At 37.2% G+C, this 25,335-nt stretch overlaps 1 protein-coding gene across 1 annotated transcript in view; it reads left to right on the top strand.

The window, feature by feature from the left end:
* Window positions 1-25,335, top strand: part of LOC100544946 (pinopsin-like) — a 72,253-nt gene that overhangs the window by 19,540 nt on the left and 27,378 nt on the right. Inside the window, exon 2 of the mRNA XM_031557657.1 lies at window positions 2,374-2,699. Coding sequence (XP_031413517.1) covers window positions 2,374-2,699 — 326 coding nt within the window. The remainder of the gene's footprint in view (window positions 1-2,373; window positions 2,700-25,335) is intronic.

Genomic DNA, 25,335 nt, shown 5'->3' on the forward strand with positions numbered 1-25,335 from the left:
TTTGTTTTGAACTTTTATGGCTTGGGACTCTATATATCACAGTTCTTATCCTCCAGAAAAAAATAAAATAAAATATAATGTGTGTCATCTCAGTGGAACTCAGTAATAAGAAGTGAACAAAAATGAAATAACTCCTGCCAAGAAGTGTAATTAAGAGTCTCCAATCTTCATCTGTGTAGAGAAGAAAAACTATTTGCACTTCTGTAAAGGAAATGGTATGAAGTGTTTTGTGTTTTAGTCTGATTGTAAGTGCTTTATTAAGTTTTGACTGACGTTGCCATGGTCCTAATTTAATGACTGAGCACTGATCTGTTCTCAAAGAGACCAATCCTGCATGCATGCAGGCCAGTTGTTATATTCAGGTAGCAGGGTCCTGAGTCAGGGAAATTTGAACACCTGATTCAGACCTTCTAAGCAACATTGTGCCCTCAAGACTGTAGGCTGTTACCAACAAAAGCTCATCTCATCTGCCACATCATCAAAATGGGAGTGTTGTGCCCTCATTTACCATCAGAAGTAGCACAAGAGTAATATAATTTATCTGTAAAGCAGGTCGCTGGGAGGAGAGAATTTCTGTTAGCCTAGACTGCTTTCTGTTAGTCCACGATGGTCTAATCTGAAATGCGTAACTAGATCCATATCACTTTACTGAGGTTGAAGTTTCAAATATAAAATCTGGATTTTTGCCTTAGGTACCCTGTGTACTTACATGAGATAAATGTTTCTGATAGCAAGATGCTCTTTAGTCAAGCAGATAAAAGCATGGTAAGAGGCAATGCTAAGTAAGTGAAGATAAATATGTGTGGACTAGGAACAAAATATTGCAGAAGATCCCTTGTTCTTGAGCCCGCTTCAGAGCCTGCTATTTATTTTTTATTTATATCTTGAGGTATGTGTTTGATGCAGAAGTTAAGTCCAAGGATCTTCAAGAACAGTGCAGTAATATATTATGTAGAAAATCCGATTAGATAAGAAATGATCAGAATGTCTTTCCATTGCCTCAGAAATAGGTAGTCTGGCCTTAAAATACATTTAAAGCTAGATTCTTGAACTGTGTAATTCAAATGAATTCAGTGAAGCTGTGTCCTTTTGCAGCTGTAAATGAATCTACTTTGTAGCTTTGATTTCCCAGTAATATAAAGGAAATAAATCAGTATGTTCACATAATAATAATAAAAAAGATTTTCTTCAACAAAAGTTGTTTTATCCTCGTGCTCTTTTGCATTTTCCTCTTCTCTTTCCTTGAGTGATAGGTTTTCCTATCCCAGTAAGCAATGCATGCATTCCCACTGGTCCTTTGCCATACCCAGCTCTGCACAGAGTATCTGTGAATTGTCAGGATGGCAGGAATAGCTGCACCTGCTGCCAGCTAAAGAGGAAATGAGTGATGGAACAGTGGGGAAAAGAGAAATGTTTTGTCTGTGGGAAATATCCTGCATGTGCATGTGTGGGTGGTGGTTCGCTCACGTACAGGACAGACTACTTCTACCCCCAGGTGAGTGTCTGACTCATCTCCATCTCAGACATGGAAAGGAGCTCTAGGAGAAGATGATAGTTAAATCGGCAAAACACAGAATCATAGATTCATCGAATGGCTTGGGTTAGAAGGGATCTTTAAAATCATCTAGTTCCAACCCCCTGCTACAGGCAGGGACACCTCCCTCTAAACCAGGTTGCTCAAAGCCCCATCCAGCCTGGCCTTGAATGCTTCCAGGGAGGAAAATATTAAACAGAAACATGAATTACAGCTGTGAATTCCCCTGAAGATCAACCTTTTTTTTTTGGTGGTCTCCAAGGCTCATTGTTAACCTAATTCAGTTTTTGACTGATTATGTGATTTATATGTAAACAAAGTTACAGCTCTCCATATCAGACTCATGCTGAGAGTTGTCTGATTTTTCCTGTATGTGTGGTCAGAACTAAAAATATGTCTAGATGTTGAATCAGAGGGTCAAAAGCTGCTTTCTCTTTTGCGCTCCCAATCTTGAATATAAAGCTTTTTTATCTATTAAAAATGCAATATTTGAAAATGCTCATGGATGTTACAAACTGAATATATCTTAGCAAGGGAATCTTTCAACAATTTTGTCAGTTCACGCAGAAAATGGATTTCCTTGGTTAATACCAAAGCATGTAATTCTTTGTAAATTTCCCTGTAAAAGGAGTAGCCTATAAGCATGAAGACCTTACATTTTAAGCTAAATACAAGTTAAACAAACTCTTTTTTGATTATCAGGGAGGATTTAAACATGAGAATAGTTCTCACTGCTGCTTCAAATAATGCTATAATCAGGAAAATGTCTTATTTCTTTGGGCTTAAAGTGGCTACCATGTAAAACAATTAAAGTAATTGCCTAAATTAATTCATTGCAGGCATCGTGTCCCTGATCTCCCTGGCTGTCCTGTCCTACGAACGCTACAGCACCCTCACCCTGTGCAACAAGCGCAGCGATGACTATCGGAAGGCATTGCTGGCAGTTGGCGGTTCCTGGCTTTATTCCTTGCTCTGGACTGTGCCACCTCTGCTTGGATGGAGCAGTTATGGGATAGAAGGTGCAGGCACCAGCTGTTCTGTGCGCTGGTCCTCTGAGTCAGCTGAGTCCACGTCCTATATCATTTGTCTCTTCATATTCTGCTTGGTCATCCCTGTAATGGTCATGATGTACTGCTATGGTCGGCTCCTTTATGCTGTCAAACAGGTAAGCTGCTCTATGCTGATAGTGGAAACTGCTTTGAGAAATATGTTTAATTTTTCCTTTATTGATTTGGAAGTAGTAGATGATAGACAGCAAAACAACAAAGCAAAACTAAATAGAAAAGACCACACAAGTCTGAAGGACAAAGCAAGAGAGTCTTCAGCAAGATCCTCCTTAGTCCTGAAGCTGCAAACAGAACCATCAGATAGCATCCATAAAGATTCTGACTTCGTGGATTGGAAATATTGCATCCTACCAAAATCAATATATCAAGGTGAAGGTTGCACTTGTAAAGTCAGCATACATCTGTCTGTGTAAGGCATCTGTGTAAACATTTCTTCCTATTTTTGAATCATGACATTTTAATAATGTCTGCTTCTTGATCTGTGGAATCCAAATTCTTCACTAATTAAATTCTACTGCACTTTGCAGAGTTATCCCAGGGGCCAACTTTCTCCTTGTTGTTCTAGGCTGCATGTAAAAATTTCCTTAAATAATTCTCCTACTACAGTTGCTATTACCACTGTTACTATTACTACAAATGACACTCCTCTAACTGCTTTAAGGTACACTGCAGATCTTCCAAAATGAATGTTCAAAAAGACCTTGCCAAGAGATGTGGTGTTGTGAAGTTTTAATACTCTTGGGATGGTAATGAAATAGTTTGCTAATGAATAATGAGAAATGAAAGAGTGTATAAGGTGTTCTCTAAAAGGTAGTTCTCTAAAGTGTTCAGATAAATTAACTAAAGGTTTTAAACGGGGAAAAAAAAAAGGGCAGTAAATCCCTGAACAGAGTCTCTCATACAGAATTAAATTGGATGTAATTCACTTTTGATTAGTCATAAGAAATTAAGGTCATGCCTTTTCCATAATTTGTCAAAACTTTCAGAACACTTAAGGCCCAAATGGGAAATCTTCCTGGTTGAGTGCTGAGCCAGTCAGTAAAATCCCTTTGATGAAGCACATTTTAGTACTCATCTTAATGCTGTGAAATGGTAACATGGAAAAAAATTCCCTTGATTGTAAACCATTAAAGCAAAGTTGAAGACTGTATCTGGTCCCTGGGTAGCTCTATCCTTTACCATCACTTTAAAGAAAGAGCAGGATCTTGAAAGATGTACTGCTAGTAATATGCAGAAGATACAACTTTTATAAACGTCTTGTCTGTCCTTCAGCACTTATTGCCCTTTTTGACAACAGTTATCACCACATTGTACAAATGCTTTTACGGATGAAAAGCCTTTAGCATGTTGTTCATTTTGTAGTTCTAAATGCAGACCTGTGGTATTTTATTCATCATATTTTTAAAAAATGCTACTGTGTATTAGAAGTATTGGTCAGATCACTGATCTGTATGGCTCTTAAGAAGCTATGGCAAACATACTGAGGAATCAAAGTATATAGAAGTCTTCCAGTTTATAGGCATTTTATATTTAGACAAGAATTAAGCATTAAGCAGAATGGGTAGAAGAAAAGGTTGATTGATCAATTAACTTCCAAAGAAAAATATGGTAAAGAATAGAATTTTCAGTAATCCTTTCTTCTCATTACTCCATGTGCTTTCTAGAGTGATCTCTGGAAGATGGAGGTTTGAGACCTCTGAGAAATTTTGTGAAGGTTGGAAGTGAAAAAGAATCAATCTTGCATAATCAATTGGAAGGAAGGTCTTACAGAACTAATGATTATTAAATGCAAAGGGACTCCAGTGAGAATCAAATCCTTTCCCTTTTCCTGTGATCCAGGTTCATAGACTCTGCCTAAGCATTTGGAAAGTCTTGAGTAGCTGAATTTTTACAAAAAGCATTTAACTCTTTCCTGGATTTTGTAAAAGATTTCCTTGAGAAGTTATATTTCAACTAGAAGAATTACTTTAACCATCAATCCTCATCTTTCCATGAAGTACATACTTAATCATGAAATTTTGCATTTAATAAATTTCCTGTGTAGAATTTCAAAGAGCGTATCATGACACAGTCACTGAAACACAGGCTTTCCTTCAGTTGTAGGTCTCTATTCTGTAATAAGCAGGGTAGATTATGAAATGCTAAAGTATGTTGTGTTTAAACTGGAGGAAGAAACGAACAATAGCTAAATAAAATATATTACTTCTCATATAAAACCACATAATATTGGTGTGACAACATAAAAAAAATAGTTAAGAGAGGATATTATATCCATTGTAATGCTGTTAATTTCTGGTGTGGACAAAAATTTATCATCTTGCAACAAGACTATATTCTGGCTTATAAAAAAGCTTTAAAAAAGTCCTTCTGTGACCCTCTCTGTAATGTATTAGACGAAATGTAAGAGCATTGCAAACATAAGAACTGCATTATCCCAGCTTCAGCTGCTTGGTAAATTTTCTAAAATATGCATATTTTCTCAGGATATATAGACATTTTTATGTTAGAACATTGCAGAGTTAATGGTATTGCACCCTGAGATCAAGAGTACAGGAGTTGCGCCATTATTAATGCCACAGTGCAAATTAATTGAGGTGGAATAAATATCTTAATAGATTTAGGATAGTTAATGCAAGAATTGGCATGAAGCCTACATTTTCTCTTTGCAGAACTGTAATTATAGGTCTGCTTTTCTCTTCTTCTTCTCTAAATTTAGTCTCATGCTGTAGCATTCTGACACTTGAGGCATTCATAAATCCTATGAATTCATCAGCAATCTGAGTAATGGTAAAAGATTTCAAGGATTTCAGTAATACAGATTTTATAAAGTATCTTCTTTTCAAGGAATTACAAGTCAATATAATCCCTGTATGAATAATAGTAACAGCAAAGGCCATTAAATGGCATTACAACATGATTGCACGATTGTCTCACAGTTCTTACTGTTTATCAAGCTCAAAGACCACTAGGAATTGCTGAAGTTATTTTCTCTTAAGATATGCTTTTTTTTTTTTTCCAGACTAGCTTCATCTGAACAGCTGAGTCCTGTTGCCACCATGTTTGTGCAACGCACTTGGAACAGTTGAGAGATGGAGCTGAGTAAACAAGTCACTGGAAATCGTTAGCTCTTAATAATAAGAGTATTTCAGAGGTGGTAAACAAAGTAACTCTGAAATCAGAAAACCAAATTAAAACATGTGATTTGAGAAGCTGCTAGTGATCTTAGCAGTGCGTCAGATTTTAAGATGGACAGAAACATAAATATTTTATTAGACTTTTATTCTTCCCTCTGAGTCTACATTATTATTTATGCTAATCTTTTTTCCTGTTTTTCTGAGATGTTTCTGGCCTGTTCCTCCATTGCTACAAATGCTGAGATTCAGTTTCTCCTTCAAGTTTTCTTATAAAGATGGAGTGTCTGATGTCTGTAAATAGAAAGGGGCAAAGTTTGCTCCCTCACAACATATTATTCATACATATTTTATTTGTACACATTCTACAGAACAAGGAAAAGAAACTGACAATAACTTATTTCTCCTATTGTAGTTAGATTTTTTTTTTCAGCTCTTTGCCTATGACGCTTCTCTATGACTCTGCCTTTGTATTCCCTATGGAAAAATGTTCTTTATACAATCAAAGAGTCAGTTGTTTACACTTTGAAAAGTGAGATCCCAAATGTGGAATTACGGAGATTAGCGTTGTGATCACTGTAGCACAGAAAGCACAATATGATTAAAATCCTCCACTGAGGCACCCAAAGAACTCATATGAACCAGTCTAGTGAAAATTAGAAAAACTTTTAGAACAGTTCTCTTCAGCCAGTATTAAATCCTGCTCACATAAAAATCCTGCCCAAGGAGAGGAAGAGTCCCAAAATGTTGCTTCAAGAAAAGTTTTCAGATTGATTTTAGGAAGACTCTCCACTTGCCTAACCTCATTGCCAGTATCTTTCATCAAAAGCTGTGCCTGAGCAAAGCTCAGATGGTCTTTATGGAATGTAGCTAGGACATTGAGAACAACAGAAAGGATTCTAAGCAGAGCACAAAGACTTAAATACTAAGTGTAATGTATCTCTGAACATGCAGTTCTTCCTCAGGGCAGCAGCCCGTGTGTTAAAATGGGCGAAGGGCCAGTGGTCACACCATCCAACTTTGGAGCTAAGTGAAAAAGGAACACCCACTGTGTTCCTTTCAATTTGATTTTGGCTGATTTTCTGAAATCTATATTGTTTATTCTGTTTTGATTTTGAAGCATATTTGATCTTCCCCCACTCGCCTTTTAACAGAGAAGCAGTAAAGATGGAGTTTTGGAGCAGATGGTTTTGTGATTTGACCTGATAGCCCTGCTGCATGGTTTTGTTCTCTTTTCCCTTAAGGAAAAAGTAGAATGAAGAACATTTATTACATTATTACATGTCATTACCTCATTTCTGCATTGAAATTTTACACTGTGAAAAAGTTCCCTTTTTGTAAACACAAAAGAAAATAAAAAACAGTGAAAAATTTAAGACTAATTCAGAGGAGGAAGGAACTTGCTTTATCAGTATACCTTGTCCTCCATCTCATGGTTCACCTACTCATATTTAATTCTTCAGAAACCAAAATGTAGACTCAAGTAGTGAAATGACCTATTTCCTCTACAGCAACTTTTTTTTTTTCTTTTGAAACAACTTGTTTCAAAAGTTGTTGAACTTTTGAAAAGTTCAACATAATTTCTGGCTTCCAGGTTTCATAGGAGGATCAGGTAATCTCATTTTATCCCATCTGCTCACCTTTCAGAATCCTTCCACCTGATCTCTCTCTCTGGACTTCAAGATACAAAATTTAGTGGAGGAAAAATCTCCGGTCTCTCTTTCGCGGGGTAGTGCTCCCAGAGTGAAATTCTGACTCAATTATAAATCTGAAGAAACTAATTTAAATTTCTGTGTAGTGAGATTTCAACTCCAGTATATTTTTAAAAATCATTTAATAAAAAATAACGATTCTGAAATCTCCAGTGCCCACAAAGAAATTCTGGGAAAAAGAAAAGAGGAAGTGTGGATTTTTACGACTTTAGATTCTTTAATCCTGTTTTATGTCTACTATTTGGAACAGCTGAAATTATCTGTAAGAGCAATTTTTGCATCATTCATTAAGGTAGTCAGATTGTAAAGCAGAAAGATTGCTCTGATCTTAGAATAATAGAGTGACTTGGGTTGGAAGGGATTTTAAAGTCCACCTCGTTCCAATCTCCATGGTGGGAGCAGAGATGCCCCCCACCAGCTGAGGCTGCCCAGGGCCCATCCAACTTGGTCTTGTGTGCCAGGGGCAGCACAGCTTCTCTGAGCAATTTGTTCCAGTGTCTCACTGCACTCTGGGTAAAGAATTTCTTCCTAGCATCTAATTTAAATTTCCCTTCCATTTCTGAAGCTCATTTGAAAATGATTATTTGTAGGAAGACAAAACATTAGGACAGAATGTTCAGTGATTTCAACTGAAAATAAATTATCTTCACATTATACAAAGAGTAGGATGGAAAAGCAATAATTGTTCCATCACTCCTTCGTATGCTTCATATGTCTATTTATAGGGAAACTCAATTTTCTGAAACTTTATTGTTGTTGGCACTAAAGTTATGACTTATACTGAGAAAACTGGTAAACCAATTATGTATCATTATCTCTGTCTTCTAAAAGCCCCAAATAAAAAGAAACTGGTAGTCATAGGCCTTTTAGAAGCAAAGCTCAAAATCTTTCCAGTTATTTAATGAAACAAAAAAGATCCAAGATATGTAATTCAGGTGAAGATGATGTAGATCTAGTCCCTTGGTACCCATAGCTCATCTTTTTCAAATGTGATTTGGTACATTTGTGGTTTGAGATAATTGCAAGTGTGTTTGATCATAACTGCATCTATGCTGAGACAGACAATTATTCTCTTTAGATAATCTTATCAGTTTATTTATTACTCTGTATTCATAATTGTTGTTTCTTCCCTTTTGGCTTCATGTGCACTTTCTCCCCAGTCTTCTAGTATTATAGAGGAAGAAATTCTTGGCATTTCCATCTTGAGGTTTGCTGTAAAAGTATCACAACTACGTATAATTCGCAAGCAAAAAAACCATTCAGCTAGCATTTGAATGGATAGATGTATTCTTTTGCACCATTAGGAGGTTGTGGGAACTTAATTAAAATATAAATCTCATGTTAGGCTGAGAGAGATGTGATAAAACTTAGCAAAATATAATGACAGACATCTGACAGGTTATCAAATTTTATAAAGTAATTTAGTTGTATATCTTATAGTCAAAATCAGCAACAAAATTTTCAAAATCAATGTCTGTAAAAGTACTGTATATTCTTTAATTGGCATTCATCATCTTATTGAGCAGTTGTATGATCTTTGCCCACTGTACAGCTAAAACACACAGATGGTAACACACCATTTTTGATTCTGCAATAACAACACTCAGAACATGCTTTCTTATTGATTGGTTTTAGGATTTTGGCACTAAGAACAGGCTTCTAATCATAAGAGCAATTGACATTCCTATGTAATAATATATCCTCTTTGCATCTAGCTAATTAGTCAAGTAGAAAAACATGGCAGCTGATATTCTTTTAAAAATTGTTTTCTTCGAAAAGAGGAGCACTGAAATCCACTTGGCTCCATGTAGTCAGTCTATATAGGTGTTCTGTTTTCTAAAGATATGGTTGTTTTCATGTCTTCTTAACTTCTGCCATGGTGAAATTTCTCAGAAATGGGTAGATGAGGCAATACCAGGGACAGCTACTTTGAAAATTACTAATAAAAAAGTAATGGATTTTATTATAAAAGAAAAAAAGTCAGAAAATCATTGTTCTTGCCATTCTTCCTTGAGAGGGGATTATCTTCAATATGTTGGGGTTGTTTTTTGTTCTTTTGTTTGTTTGTTTGTTTGTTTTAAGATTTAGGCCACAAACTGTAAATGGTCTTAGATTAACATAAACATTTCAGTATATCAACTGCTTTTCTTTCTGATTTTTTTTTCTGGTTGTTATAACCAGTCCCTTCTTTCACAGGCCATAAGTCCCATTACTTCTTTCTTCTCCTTAACCATGACCCGATTTTACATATAGAGATCTCCTCCTACTTTCTTTCAGTGAATCTATTTCCTTTGACAGCTTAAAAACATTGTGCATATACAGCTTTTCCAATGCTTTGTAAAGCTGATACTACAACTCTGACTGGCCAGATGAGTTCCACTGGAAGAAGTAAAAGGTTGTCTTACAACAAAATCAGGAAACACTTTCCTCTTGAAAAGAAGATACGGTGTATTCATAATTGCATTAAAGTACATGATTTCTCATTTTCAGTTATTTTCAAAACAATGGCACGGCTGTTAAAAGATTATACCGTTATGGTTTTGTTTGCTAATTCTGAGTTGTAATGTAAAATATAAGTTAAAAACTTAAAAAATGTCTGTAGCATTTTACCTCTGAATTTTGGGATTCATTTCAAGAGGACTAAAAATATTTGCTTTCACTTTGATAAACAGCAATTTTCAGATGTCAGAATTCTGAATTTCAGACAGTTCTGTCCTTACATTTCTGCTGAATCACTGATTATTTGTTCTTGTTAACTGCTGGAATAAGAAGTTGCTTTGATTATCTCAGAAGCAGATTTACTAGCATGCTTAATTTTTAAAGAATTAACTTATTCTTGTGCTCTTTCTTAACGACTGGGGTTTGCCCTGATGGTGAAAATTTTTTCATGTATGCTATTATAGAAGTAGAAGTATAGCATCAATTTTTGAGGTTCATTGCTTTCAACCGTAAAAGGATTTTGTGCACCTAATTAATGCCAGTTTGTATTAAAGGACTCTGTCCCAAGGGCACAAAACCCAGTGTTTTCTGTAACAGCTGATAAAAATACCAAACTCTGAGAAATAAAGGAGATTGCTAACATTGTCTTTTTGTGTGTGTATAGCTGCAAGGCAGCTAAGTTCACCATCTTAGCTCTTAAGAGAGAATGAGTATAGTGATCCACTTCATGCAGTGAATTTATTTAGTAATATAGACGTAGTTATTCATGCTGCTAAAATTATGTGCGCAATCCATGACTTCCTTCTCCACTGACATTTGATTTTAATTTTAGCGTGTGAGTTAGGAAAAACTTGAATTTTTGTTTCTTCCCTAAAAGCAGCTTTTTGTATGAAAGGCGTTCCATGCGTGCACAGGAATCTGTAAGTTTCTGGCTTTCTTCCTTGACTTTAGAAATTGTGAATACTGTTTTAAATAGAGCTGGCTGGGAAACAGACTTTCTGGTCTTTTCCCAGTTTGAGATTTTTGATGGAGATTTCTTGTCTTGAAACACAATCTAAACGACATTATTTCCAACAGATCAGGAAGCAAGTAGTATTTTATTTTGACATAATCCTCCACTGGAAGATTTAGCTGTTATAATACAAAATAGTGTCCTCTTGACCCTGAAACCATTCGAGGTCCTAGTGTCTGTGCACAGAAGTTGGTTAGCCTAAACAATGTGGAATAAAAGAGCCTTATAACTTGGAGCTGATGAGCTGAAGTGCTTGTGAGATCCCCAGTCTTGAACAACATTGCTCCATGAGGTAACTAGACATAGAAGAGTGGGCATTTTAGACCTCTGTCATATTGTCAAGGAACAAGAGAGAAGTCCAGGGAAACATGAGTTCCAGAGAAGTGTCTCAAATTTACATTTTCCCACAAAACGTTTGCATCTTAGTGACTCAGTTTCCCAGTGCAAAAATGTCACACTAGAAATAACTTTGAGCTTAGCTGATCTATAGTTCACCTCTGCAAGTGAAGCACCTCTATTCTATTGTTACAGAACAGCCAAGGGAGTTTCTGCAGTTCTACCTAAACTCCTCCTCTTTCACCACCTTGTTTGGTATGCATGATTTGATATGGTGATAAACGTGCAGCTCTCACATTCATGTAGTTGCTCATTGCTCTTGTTTAGCAAGATCAAAGGTGCGAAGATAAGTATTCAGTTTACTGAATCTCATGAGTATGGGGAAGAAATGTTGAAAAGTTATGCTAAATTTCACATGTTCTAATTATACTCTCTTTCATGTTCATACTGCCAATTTAAATCAGTATTGATACTTTTTTTTTTTTTTTGGTCAATACTTGTTTTTTCTTTTGCTATTAAAATAAACAGCCAGGCTATTTTATGGAACTCTTCCCCTTTATTAAATTGTTGCTTGGTTATCTGGAACACTTATTTGTTGAGACAGCATTTTGGAAAGGTATGACTTCTTGCAACTAAGCTAAAAGAGGTGGAAAAAGGCCATAATACTTGGCCGTGTCTCATGGTGGGTCAGTGGAAATTGCCTGCAGTGTTCCATTAGATTAAAACTGGGGTCATACCTCAATTTACTAGTATTTTACTGAGTGGCAGGCTCTACTCATTTCAGTGGGCCATGTGTTAAGCAAAGGCCACTGTCAAAAGTGAAAAATGATGGCAAAAATAGAGCCCATAGGAATTTAAACATGCAAACATATATCAGGCAGCATTTTATTTATCCGTTTCAATGAAAATAGATTGGCAACAGTCTAAGAGCCTTTAAATATTAACCTTGATAGAATCCTGTAGGTGAGCATCACTCAGTCAGATTAAGCACAAACATAGTTTTGTGTGGCCTGACACTGATACTTAAGCAGCAAGATTCAAACTTTTTCCTGGTTTACCAACTGCATGAGCTGTGTGGGGCAGAGAGGAAGAGATTGTCTGGGGTTTACAAGGCAGTGAATGAAGGCAATCTTTGGGCTGAAAGTTAATCTTTATCGCATGCATGCATGGCAGAGGGATAAGGTAGAGAGGCCAGGCTAGAATGGGAGGAAGAGAGTGAGTCCTGAGACTTGGCAGCAGGCTGAGCTGGGCAGCTGGGCTGAGCAGGTCTAGGGGAGATCATGCTGCACCCCAACAGAGGAGCAGCTTCCAGCAGAGTGAAAGCAGTCTCTGTGAAATATTTAGAGTAGAGACTTTCAAGGTTGTTTTTTTTTTTTTTAAATTAAATTAAATACTAACATATGGCTCTTCAAAACATCTGGTTCTTTTGGAATAAAAGAGAGTTTGTTAAGGCACTTTACTGTTTGCACCTGACACTTCAGTTTTACAGGGAGCCTCCTTCAATGAAGAAGCACTTGTCCAGACCTTCCCAGGAGAAATGGTACTAATCCATCACACCACAGAGTTTTACATCATTTTGCTCTAGGCACATGATTCATTTGAATTTCAGTTCATTAATAGTGCAGTTGTCATGTGAACTCTTCAACTACTTGATTACAGAGACCTTCAGATCAAAAATCTCAGGAATCGTTAGGCAGTAAATCAAAATGCCTTCGCACAGGTAAAGGCTAAGAAGGAAAAAGGTATGATCATAAGTAACCCATGTTCCCTTCAAAGAAATGTTTATAAAGTTTATTGCTGTGCTTCTCAAATTATTTTCGAGGTGATGACACTTAATATCGTTGGCTCCCCAACTTTTCTATTTTATAGTTTTCACGATAACTTAACTACTTTCTGTTATTATTTAATCAATTTCTTATATTAAGATGATTAAAAGTGAAAAAGAATATTTAGTTTTAATTTTTAAGATTTAAGAGTCTGAGGCTTCTCCATGGCTATCCTTTATAAAAGTCTACACTGCATGCATCTTAATGAATGAACTGTCTCTGGATTTAGGTAGAGTCATCCTAGTTTACAATGAACGATAATTGTTTGACTTTGAATAGCACAACTGACATCTGCTAAGCAGTTAGATTAATCACAGCTGTGTGTGTGATAGGACTGCCTTTAGGGTCTATTCCAAACATTCTTTTGTACTTAAGAGTGATAATCTAAATTCAGATGGGAGATCTGTCAACTAAACTGCTTCTCCGATAATAAAAAGGCATGTAGGGTAAACACCTAAGGAGATCTTAGTAATATTGAGCTGTTTTGTTTCTCATCACATAAGAGACAGAAGAGGTGCAATATTGCAGTGTTTCAGGAAGCTATAACATTCATTTTATCTGGTAATGTAACACCTCTGCTGCACTTGACCCCAACATGTGGGAAGAAAGACTCCTATTAAGGTGATCTCTTGCTACTTCTTTCTGGCCTATTAGAAATGAAATACAAAATATGAAAGAAACCAATCTGCACAGAAATTGAAAAGGAAGAAAATGATAAATATTCTGCACCTAAATTAACAACAAAACAAATATTTCTATGATGAATGGAACTTTCCTTCCCCTGCAAATTCTGAAGTATTTTTTATTCCTTTTAACAATCCCATTGAACGTGTTTAAAACCTGGTTATAAGCCTGTGAAACACTACACACAAGCCACTGCCTCACACAGAACGTGAAATGAGTATTGACACAATTTTCTGATCAAATGTATCCCTAATTGAAGACCAACAGCAATCCTCTCTGTTCTACCTTAGAGTAGGGATAGGCAGGAGATGGGCCTTTAAAAACACCCGTGTTGGTAAAAGTTCATCCCACTAATTCAGCTGAATACTGCTCTGTACTCCATTTGTATGGCTTGCAGGCACTTACTGAAAGCCTTTAAAGGCCTTATCTGGTACTTTTCTTTCAGTTACTGAGCAAGTTCAAGATAGTAGTTCAGTCTAAATGTCAAGCTAAAAGAATTGACTTTCACATCTTTTCAACATGGTCTTTCTGCATCAATCTTTAGACCTTTTATGAAGGCAATTTGTAACTGTGGTTGGCAGTCTCACCTTGGCCTTTTATTAATTGCATGGGACTCCTGGGAGCCTTTTCTTTTTGCATGTTTTGTTTCTCTTTCCAACACTGAAAAACCTTTTCTGCCCTGCTCATGCTTCCGATCTCCAAAACGGTCAAGGCTCAGTAGGTGCTTAGTCATATCAACCTGGCGCATTTTGGATTTTCTCACTGTAAAACTAAATGGATTTGCTTTGAGCTCTATTGCTTGCTGAGGAAGTTCAAGATTGTAATTCAATCTAAATGTCAAGTTAAAAGAAATACGATTCCAGCCTGCTGAATCATCTTGTTAACTCAGCACTCTTTTTCACTTTGACCTTTCCTTGGGGAGGTTCAGGTATTGCTCAATTACTTTCTGTCTTTACAAAAGAGTTGTGGAGTTTTATAAGGCTAAATCATCCTTCTCTCACTGAGGTAATAAAATTCACATTGGTCTTCATACTGGCTCTGATTTTATCCATCCCTACTTACTCACTGCATTCTTAAGGATTCTTCTGCCATAAAACTGAGAAATGTGAGTGTTGCTCACAAGCGAGCTGAATTTGTAAGATCCATATTTAACAAATACTGATTTGAAGAGGCATTGGGTCAGTAGAGAATCATTACTGGACTAGCTTGTATCTTGGTACAAATATAGGTGTATTGCTTTTCCTGGATGTTGTGGTTACGAAACGAAGGCAAGAATAATATACCTTAAGCAAAATTGGGCTGTGAAAGAATATGTCCTAGTGCCAACCTCATCCTTAGAAGATAAAGAACACATTTTACTATTGGAAATAGTGCTAATTTACAGACTGAGAAACAAAGATCTGATCATTTACACTGTGCAGGATCTCCAGCCCCAGAACTTGGCATCCTTTGTAGTTCTGTTACAGCACTCATCAGAATGCATGAAACCAAACATGCTGCAGTAAATATCCATGGAAATTATCAGCTGGGAAGTGAGTGCAATTGATTAGGAAAGTAAGCAGGGCCAGCTTGGGTTGGTTGGGCAGTGGCAATGACTGTCTGAAGCAGGAAATCTAGGAACAAGCAGAGCAAGAAGATTGGGAAATAGTGTCGTAGATCAATAGTGGAGTGAAACAACTACTCCCACTGTGCTGCTAGAGGGGGAGAACAGAGTTTTTAAGGCCAGAAGGGCAGCAGGTGATCAAGAGCACCTGCAATGTAACATTTATAGTGTATGTACATACACATATATACGCAAATAATGAAGTGAATCTCAGTTATCACTTTGAAAGAATCAGTTTGAGCAATTTTATAAAAAGATCATTTCTGTGCTCAGGTAAATCAAAAGGATAAATAGAATACTGGGAAATAGTAGAAAAGGGATTCAGAGAAGAATTCCCATTTTTATTGTATCATTGTATGAATTTAAAAATTGCAGAGAAATTAGGGGTAGAGAAGAAGAAAAAGCAAAAAAAAAAAAGGATAACAAATTTGATCAGAGCTACAGAACTTTTCAAGGACAGATGAAATAATAATAAAAAAAAATATCCATATATACCATTGCTCAAACATTATAATTTTTCAGTTGTAGTGCTACATCTGCATTTTTATTCTTTGTCCTTTATTCTGATGCTTGTGTCATAGTTGCACATGTAAAGAAATACTGCTATGAAATAGAAGAAGAAGAACAAGGGCATTAAGCTAAAACAGCTACTATGAAAAAGTTGAGGTTTTTAAGAACCCTTCTGTCCAGGCTATTCGTTAAGCTCTATTGTGTAAAGAAATTAAGGCATTACCATGAGCGTAGTCTTTGATGATGAGATTCACTAGTTTTTTTCCCTCCTTTTTCCCTTCTTTCCCTCTTTCCCTACCCCTCCTTTTCCTGTCCTTTCCCATATTCTCCTCTTGTCTCCTTTTCTCTCCTTCCTCTTCATGGTCAGTCACCTTTGCTGATAACAATCCATCCAAATTCACGCGTACATTTTGGTACAGCTAATTGTTCAGGTTTGCCAACTGACGAACTCTAACAGAACTGTATTTTTAACCCCTAAATTAGGTGGATCTTTGCTTCTGAACTGATACATTCTTGGTTTCAAAGTCAGTAGTTTCACTGACAAAAGATCAGTTTGCTGTCTGCTGAACCACCACTGCACTCCTACAGGGCTTTAACTACTACATAGAAATACTCAAACATGCCAAAGAAAAGCCACCATCTGATTTTAATTCGCAGAAGTCTGCTACTGTGCCTTTATGTCAGTTCACTCAGGCTAGGTGAGAATGCATGGCAGATAGCTCAAATGAACCATTACAATGTGGTAAAATTTTTTTGATTTGGATGCAAGATTTGGAATTTGTGTTGGCTAGTTTTAGTTGCTGCTGATGCTGTGCTGTTCTTCTTGTAACCATATAACCCACAGATCTGTGCTACTTCTAGAAATCACTTATCAAAGTACTACCTGCAGAGGACTGATAGCAAGATAGAAGTATGTCTGCTGCCTTCATCCCTTTCTACAAACTGAAAACAAATTTGAGATGAAGAAAAACCATTTAGAACTAAACTTCCCAACACAGTCACTCCAGTCAATTTATAAGCGGTTACTTTATTCTTTTCTTATTGAGATTCTGTGTCATAATAATGCCAATTTACAAGCTCAGAGAACGTGGAACTGCCAAGATTCAAAAGCATGAGCAGTATCAAAGCCAGTACATAAGTGACTGTTGCCGTCTTTCCTGCTTTTTACTTTCCATGTAATTACAGGCCAAAGATAAAATAGAAACAGAGTTTGCCAACTAATCAATTTTTAAAAAGTTGCAAATTCCAGTTTCGGCATGTCATATAGCTCTTTTGCATATCAGCACCATAGCTCATTGCCAGTGTACTTTACAACTGTGCTTCAGCACTATCTGTACCGTGCTCTTTCTGCAGAGAGATGACAAGAATTTATTTAAGAATGGTGAACTTAATACAGCTCATAGCTTTTTTCAAATGCTTGACTCTCCCACAGAATTGCCAGGTCTCTAGTGCTATTACTACTATTAGAACTGCTACTTTTTCCCTGAATGATGCTGGTATCTCAGTAGAAATCACTGACCTGCCTTAAAGCAAGTTTGGTGAATTCTGTTTCAGTGAAGAACAGTGGGATCCTGTTGCAAAGTCAGTTGCAAATATTCTGGAGACATACTCTTCTCAGATTCCGTGCTGTGGGAATTTTAAAAAATTGTCTGGCTTTCATAGGTTAATATCTGTATAACCTCATGTTCAACATAGTTACACAAAAATATCGTGAGAGGAAAGAAAGGTATTTCAGAAGACGTTTTTCTGCCCACTTCATTATGTGCTCACAAGACGAAATAACTCTGGCTCTTGCCTTCAGAAGACAGTTAGTTAATTTCCATGTTATCAACAACATACATGTGAAAAAAAAGTCATTTTAGGCACAAATAAGTATATATAGACAATGAAGCTAAATATTAAGTCAGGAGTGCCTCTTCAGTATAAAGTGACATATGTCACAAAGAATTCATGGGATTTTCCCAGCATCTTTGGCACAGAAACCAGGAGACAGAATTCATTTTCCTTATCATTTTTATTCTTGCTTTCACTACACTAGGACTTCAGTCACTTTGCAGATCAATGTTTCAGGTCAGAACTGACAACATGGGTTGGCCAAAAGTTGGTCAAATTGAACTGTATTCATTTACATTTTGATGGATAGCCTGGTTTAATTGATTTAATTGTGATGTAAAACAAGTTCTTGAGTCCCTGTGAGGTGCCCATTTCATGGAGAACTGTTAAGAACGCGCATGAGAGGCAGGATCACAAAAAAGGTCATAAGTATGGAGGAGAATGCTTTCATACGAGTTTCACAATAAATGCTGTATTTTTAAAGATGCCAGTGAGGGGAGAGGCTCGCAAAAACTTTGAATTTACATACTGTGCAGAATCCATAGAATTTGACAGCCAGGTACAAGTACACATATTAGGCTTATTTAAATATAAATAGCTCCACGTCGAAGGCATAACTAGATGTCTTTAATGAGGCCTTGCTTTATCTTATATGTCAGTGGAAATTTTCAGGGAACTAGGAGGGGATTCCTCAGTAAAATATTGGAAAATTTGACTTCTCCACAGGGGTAATTTTGGTTATGCATCAAAGGAATGCTGATGCATGAGTGATTTCAGTCTCTAATTTCACTGCAAGGGCAGCAGCTCTCAACCCAGAGGAAAGGAAAGCACAAGTTCTCACTCACTTGTGTTGGTCTCCCTGAAAAATAATATTAAGTGAAACTAAGAGCTTTATATATACAAGCAAAAATTAATCTAGGGGAATATCCATGCTCCATTTTTGTGGGAAAACGTTATCCTGACACTTCTTTTTTTTTTCGAATTCACACTCCAGATTGAGAGGAAGTATTGATATTTAGGGTAGAAAATGTTGTTAATTTTGTTCAAAAGATGGATGGGACAGTGAGCCATACTTATGGTATAGGTTTTCCAACCTTATAACCCACAGTGTATAAGTATATATGTATATAAATATCATGAGTACATTATAGTTTATAAATTTTATATACATATACAAATCTATATACTTATATACACTCAAACAATCACTGGCTTTTTCAGAGAAAAGAGACAGCTCATAAACTAAACTGCAAACATACCTGAAGGGTGAGGAAAAGGTTTCAATGCATTCTGTTTCCAGATAAACAGGATTTCCAATCTCAGCTGACATTTGCTCTGGCTCTTGCATTTATTATCCTTGCCAATTATAAGTCTGTTATTTTTTTTAGATTTATCTGTAGCTGTAGCTAAAGCTTTAGCTATATCAGTGTTCTAGTCTTTCAAAACAATATTTTTGATGACCTATGACCAAAACCAATTCTCCTCTAGATGCAGGCCATTTCCTATGTAGAAAATAGCAGTTCATTGTTTATTTTCATGTGGTAACCTGGAATCCTTCATGGCCCTAAACCTGTAATGTTAATCCCTATGGTGGGGCCATTGCACCTTTCATGAGCTCCTCAGCAAAGTCACCTTTGACTCAATAGTTTGCCAGGCCAAAGTAGGTGTTTTCCTTGAGCAAGGGGGATTTATCCACTCTGCAGGGCATGCTGGAAGCTGAGTAGTGTATCTTGCCTTTAAAGCTTTGAGGTTCCTTTAAGCCTTTATCATCTGACAGCTACAATGAGGTTTTGAACTAATTCGGGCCAATGTGTTTGTGTTGAGCCCAATGATAGGGATGCCAGTTACTGTGAGCCAAGGCCAGTTATAACATGCTCACTAGAATTGGACTTAGACAAGAATTCAAATACGAGAAAATAATACTCTTTGTGATTGCTGTCGATTTGGACAAATCAAAATTGATAGCTCCAAGGGGATGTCTTGCTATCTATTACAGTGTCCCAAACTGTCCAGAGACTTTGTATAAATAAGCTAAGGTATATTAGACACATAAAAGCTCAAACGACCTCAACATTTTATAGTGAACAGTTTGTTCTGATAATCTTTTTGATGTAATATTAATTATATTTTAAATAACTTTAGACATAAACTCCAATGTTTCTTGCATCAAGTAAACATATCTTCCAGGTAGAAAACACATCCATCTGCCCATTCCATTTTCATTTTCCACATATCTTGTTTTCCACACATCTTCAATTTGTTTCAGGCAGATAAGTGCTGTGGAATGTCAGATATCAGAAATAGCAACTCTGTGCAGTGCCACTATTACTTAAGGATATAGGTACAAATAACAGCTTTTAAAAGTGAATTATCACAATAAAGAATGTATTTGCTTCAATGAGCAGCCAGGGCTATTGGTTCTTCATCTTGAATTCACCTCAGAAGTATTTTTTTTTTTCTTAATTGAGTGTAATGGTAATGGTAATAGTAATGCTCCAAAATACTTTACTTGTTGTCGTGATGCCTTTGGACCATTCAATGAATTAATTACTATGCATGAGCCAGCATCTTTTGAGGGCTGGGTTGCTTGGTGTGGGCTCTCACAGCACATCACTGGCACACAATTTCTTCTGGCCTTATACTGTCCTCACAAGGAACAGCTGCCCCAGTTGCCATGGGTAGTTGCTCAGGTCTGTCCTGAGGATTTGAATATCTAATCTACCCCTCTGTCTAAAATGGAACTGTTACACAAACAAAATGATAGCCATGCATGATACACTTTTAATTTTCTCATGCATGCTGTCGCTAGAAAATTCATAGTGAGACAATCAGGAGAAAATATGAGCCATCTATGATGGAAGTGAAACCGTGAGCTGTTTATTTGTGTGCATGTGAATGCGTTCACTTTGTTAGTTAAATCGTTGCTAAAAGCCCTTCAGCTAGCACAGGGAAAGAATTCCTGAAATGAAGAGGATTATAATGTTTCTTATATCCATGACAGAACTGATATTAGCAGCAATAGCTTTTATGCTTCAAGGGCAGTGTACGAAGATCTAAGTTTTGTATTTAAAACCTATCTTCACTTCACCTTGAGGCATTAAGATGACAACTCTCGTTTCAATAACAAAAATTCCCAATGAAGCCAGACTTTAGCTGATAAAATGTCCTTCTTGTGGACTTTAGTTACTAAACTTGACAGTGACATTCAAATAATTAACTATAAAGTCCCTTGTGTGTTCTTATGGCTTCCTCCTTCTGTGTTTGTTTTTATTAACTCATTATGTGGCCCCATCTGAGTGAATGCTCAGATGCTTGTTTAAGCCTCACTTTAGCCACTTTAGCCCCATGCAAGTATAAATGCTTTGTAGAATCAAGGATCAATGGACAGTAAGATGACCTGAAGCAGATGTTTCTGTTTAGGCCCTGTTTCCACAGAGTCTGTACGTATATTCAGTGTTCACTCCTTTTTTGTACTGAATGCTTTTAGCACCTAGATGTTAATAAACAAGGCATTCGATTTTAAGTTCGTAAGCCCCACTGTCCTGTGGCTGTGTCCCTTAAATAGCAATCAAAGCACTTCATCTTAGTATCAATCCATGAAGCATCAGTTCTGGAGTAGCCCACACTGAGAAGCAGATTACTTGAGGCTTCTATTTTCCGCAGATTTAGATTTTTTCCCCTTGTTTTCAGGATAGAATCCACAAGGATGGCAGGGGAAAGAGCTCATCATTTCAGACATTTGAGTTGCTGCTTTGTATGATATAGTCCTGGGGTTCATGAAGGGTTACTCATACCAATAAATTGAGAGCATTTTTAATTTCCTTATGATAGAAACAGAGAAGATTGCCTTACTTGCCTGCTCTGTAAAGAAAGGACAATGATCATTTTCCAGCTTTTTCATCTACTGTGTCTTTTGCATTAAAAAGTCTAGTTCCCTTCTGTTCATTTTAAGAAACTGTAGCAAACTAAATGCTCAAAGATTGGCAGATTTCCCTCAGATGATTATGAATATTTCATTTATCTCTGGTTTTGGTAGTGCTGTTGAATATTTGATCATGTCAAAACAAGCATGCATAACTGACACTTAAGAAGGTTGGCAGCAAACACTGCTGCTCATAAATAGCCTTCTCTTTACTGTGCAGCTTTGGAAGAGAGAAGAAAACACAGCTCTTTGAATGTAAAATGTGCAAAGGCAACTCCAGGAAAAATGCATCAGCCATGATAAATAAACAAAGCACTCTGCACACTGTTTCCATATTGCTTCTTTAGAGTGGGCTAGATAAAGGATGATCACAAAATCGACTACTGAAGTTCACGAAGTATATGATTTTTATTATCTTCTACCTTAATAAACAGATCTTGAAGGACAAAATGACTGCACAACCCTTGACAAGATGCAGTGATATGCAATTTCCTCCCTTAAAGTGGGTCTGGAAGTTTGATTTTTCCTATATAGTCTTTCCATCTTGTAGTTAAGTGAATGGAGCACTGTATATTCATCACCTTTCAAGATGTTAAAAAATTAACTGTGAACTGTTAAAGTGTAAAATAACAGCTTTATTAGAGAAAAAACATAACTACATCAATTGAGAGATAGAGACTAGGGTAAATGTAAAAAAAAAAACAACAAAAAAAACACAGGTGAAATCATGAAAACAATCATGATGATCCCCCTTCATAATAGCTAATATTAGCCCTGCTTCTTTATTTTATGCATAAAATAAAACTAAACTCAGCTTGCCCATGGATGATGAGAGTAGTACATGTTAGTGCCTTTCAGGGATGACATGGGTATGTACCTCTGGCATTTTGGATTTTGCAGTTGTCTTTAGGATGCAGCAACACAGTCTCTGTGTACTCCCATCACTCAGGTCTTTCTTGGCTTCTCCTGAGCACGTGAAGTTCTACCAGTACTCCTTTGGTCCCTCCATTGTCATGGTCAGCTAAATCCACATGGAGCTGAGAGGGGTACTATACTATTCCTTCCCTTCCTATTGTACTGTAACATTAATAGCATTAATGCACAGGAAAGGTCCTGAATAGTCTTCTGCAAAGAAAAGGTCAGGCTTATTCTCTCTCTTCTTTTTTTTTTTTTCCTGTAAGGTCAGCCAATCTTCTCTAGACCTATACATTTGCCTACGACGTATCTGAGACTGTTCCCTGGGGTTCCTGGCAGAGTGTACACCACAGATATTTGGGGTTCTTTTCTTAAACAACCACCCTAACAAACATTCCAGTTACAGCAAAAGTTGCTAGCATCCCTTGTTATTAACCCCTTCCATTTTCTACTGTAAGATCCCATTTTTAGTGGCTGAAGATCCCTGGAGTCTTAGAGAAAAACCACTGAAATTTTCCATACTCTGCACAAAGCTGCCAGTTCCCTCTTTTCCCGTACATGAACTAGCATTGCAGCCCATCACTTGGTGAGTAATACATCTGCTACATCTCATCAGATGGGAAAGGAGAGGATTCAGCTTTTGAGGTCAATCAAGTCATGTGTCACTCAGGCCCCCTTTGAGCACTTTTCTGCTGTTACCTTCCTCCTCACTGCATATCCCTGTGGCTTCCCCCATGCTCTCTGGCATATCACATCTAATGTGTCTGCTCAGAAAACTCCTCTAGTCATAACTATGATGTCTTGCATGCCAGATTGAGTGGAAAAGGAGGGTGGAAGAGTGCACTGAGTATATATGCAAGCTACAAATTGGCTACAGGGCAAAATGAGAGCTAATTGTGCCAGTCTTCTGCTCAGTGCTTAAGATTAGACAAGCTTACCTATCACTACCTCAGGCTAATTTCTGAAAAAACAAACAACCCTCAATTCTGTTACTTCCCAGGGTGAAATTAGGGAAGACACGCCATTATTATTATTATTTTAATTAAAAAATAACCTCCCACCTTCCCCCAAATCTTCTTTTCCTTAAATGTGATGCCTTCCCTACAAAAGAGCAAGTCTCTCAGATTTTCAGGAGATGGCCTTTGTCTCAGGAAGAAGACCTGAACTTACAACAAAGGCATGTGGTTTAGAGCCAGCCTCAGTAAACAATCCTTCTGAACCCAATGGCCTAGCATTTTTTTGCATCATTTCAAAATGTAGTTTAGATTTTTTGTGTATTTTAAAAATATATTATATACACTCTATCTTCACATTTAAATCAGACTTTACAAATTCAGCTATCTAGTCCATTATTCGAATATTTTTTATTATCACAGTTTAATGGTCTCCTATCATCTGGCTGTGCAGACACCAAGCATTTCTGGGAGGCACTTCCATTCAACTACTGAAAATGCAATGTAGCAATTGTGTTAAATTGTGCAATACTTTCAAGATAAGAAATGAAATCGTTTTGATGCTAAATTACCTACTGCTTTTTCATCTACAAAAATGTAATTTTTCTGTAGATGTACTTTGCTTGGGGCATTCCAGCACCTTTAAACAGAGAGCTTTTAAAGATAACACCTTCTAAAGGTAGGCTGCAAAGCTGCAAAGACAATGAAACTGTAACTGTGTAGATAAATATAGTACATACTTTGAAAAGCAGAACTCTGGGGGCGCTTCTACAGAGCAATCTAAAACATCTTGAAATCCCACAGCTTCTCTTGCCTTGTTAACGTATCTCAGAATGAAGCAGGGTGATTTCACAATGTGGTGGGTTGACCTTGGCTGGTCACAAGGTGCTCGCCCAGCCACTCACTGCCTCTCCTCAGCAGGACAGGGGCAGAAAATAAGACAAAGAAAACTCTTGTGTCAATGACAGGGAGATCACTCCCCAATTAACATTACAGGCAAAAAAAAATTGACTTAGAGAAGAAGTTAATATGTTGCAAATTAATAACAGAGTAGGTTAGTGGTAATTAAAAGCAAAATTAAAAACATCTTCCCTCTTCCCACCTTCTGTCCAAGGTCAGCTTCACTCCTGGTTCTTCTACTTTCTCCCCCTGAACGGTGCAGGGGAATGGGGAAAGGGAGCTGTGGTCAGGCCATAACAGGATAGAAAACAGTATCACATACCCAACTCTGTTTCCTTAAAGCCAGGGTCACCCAAAAATCCAGCAGCATGCTCAGAGACACTGAACAGAGTGACTCTTCTCCCACCTCTTCACTCCAGTTTTGCAGGCACAACTCCAGCACTCACGTGTCCTACGCATCAAGCTAAACAAATCTTTAGCATGCCTTCTCCATCTTGGGGTATCTTGTATGAAAACAGTAACATTTATGCTACTCATTCTCCCATAGCTAAGTGAGCAACTGCCATTTTATAGCCAGCTGTGGCATCTCAGGTTTCAGCTCCAAATCTGAACTTGCTGTTGGATCTTTCTCCATCCCTCCAGTTATAGTGCTCTTACTGCTCTCACAGCTGTCTGCAGCTTTTTGAGGGCTCTAATGCTGCCCCACACTATTTATTTTATAATGAACCCCTCTGCTTCTGCCGACTCTGTTAATTGTTGTGCTTGGTGAAACCACCATCCCAGTAGGCTCCTTTCCCAAGCAAGTACTGAGGAGAGGGACAAAACAGTGGTCTGTTCTGTCTTGAACTGAACATTGGCCACCTGCTTTAGTACCAAATACAGAGCACTGAACTTTGAGTCTCAGGCATAAACAGAAATCCAAGGCAATATGGCTGAGTCTGTTGGCCAATATACCATG

Source organism: Meleagris gallopavo, chromosome 1 (genome assembly GCF_000146605.3).
Source record: "Meleagris gallopavo isolate NT-WF06-2002-E0010 breed Aviagen turkey brand Nicholas breeding stock chromosome 1, Turkey_5.1, whole genome shotgun sequence".
NCBI lineage: Eukaryota > Metazoa > Chordata > Aves > Galliformes > Phasianidae > Meleagris > Meleagris gallopavo.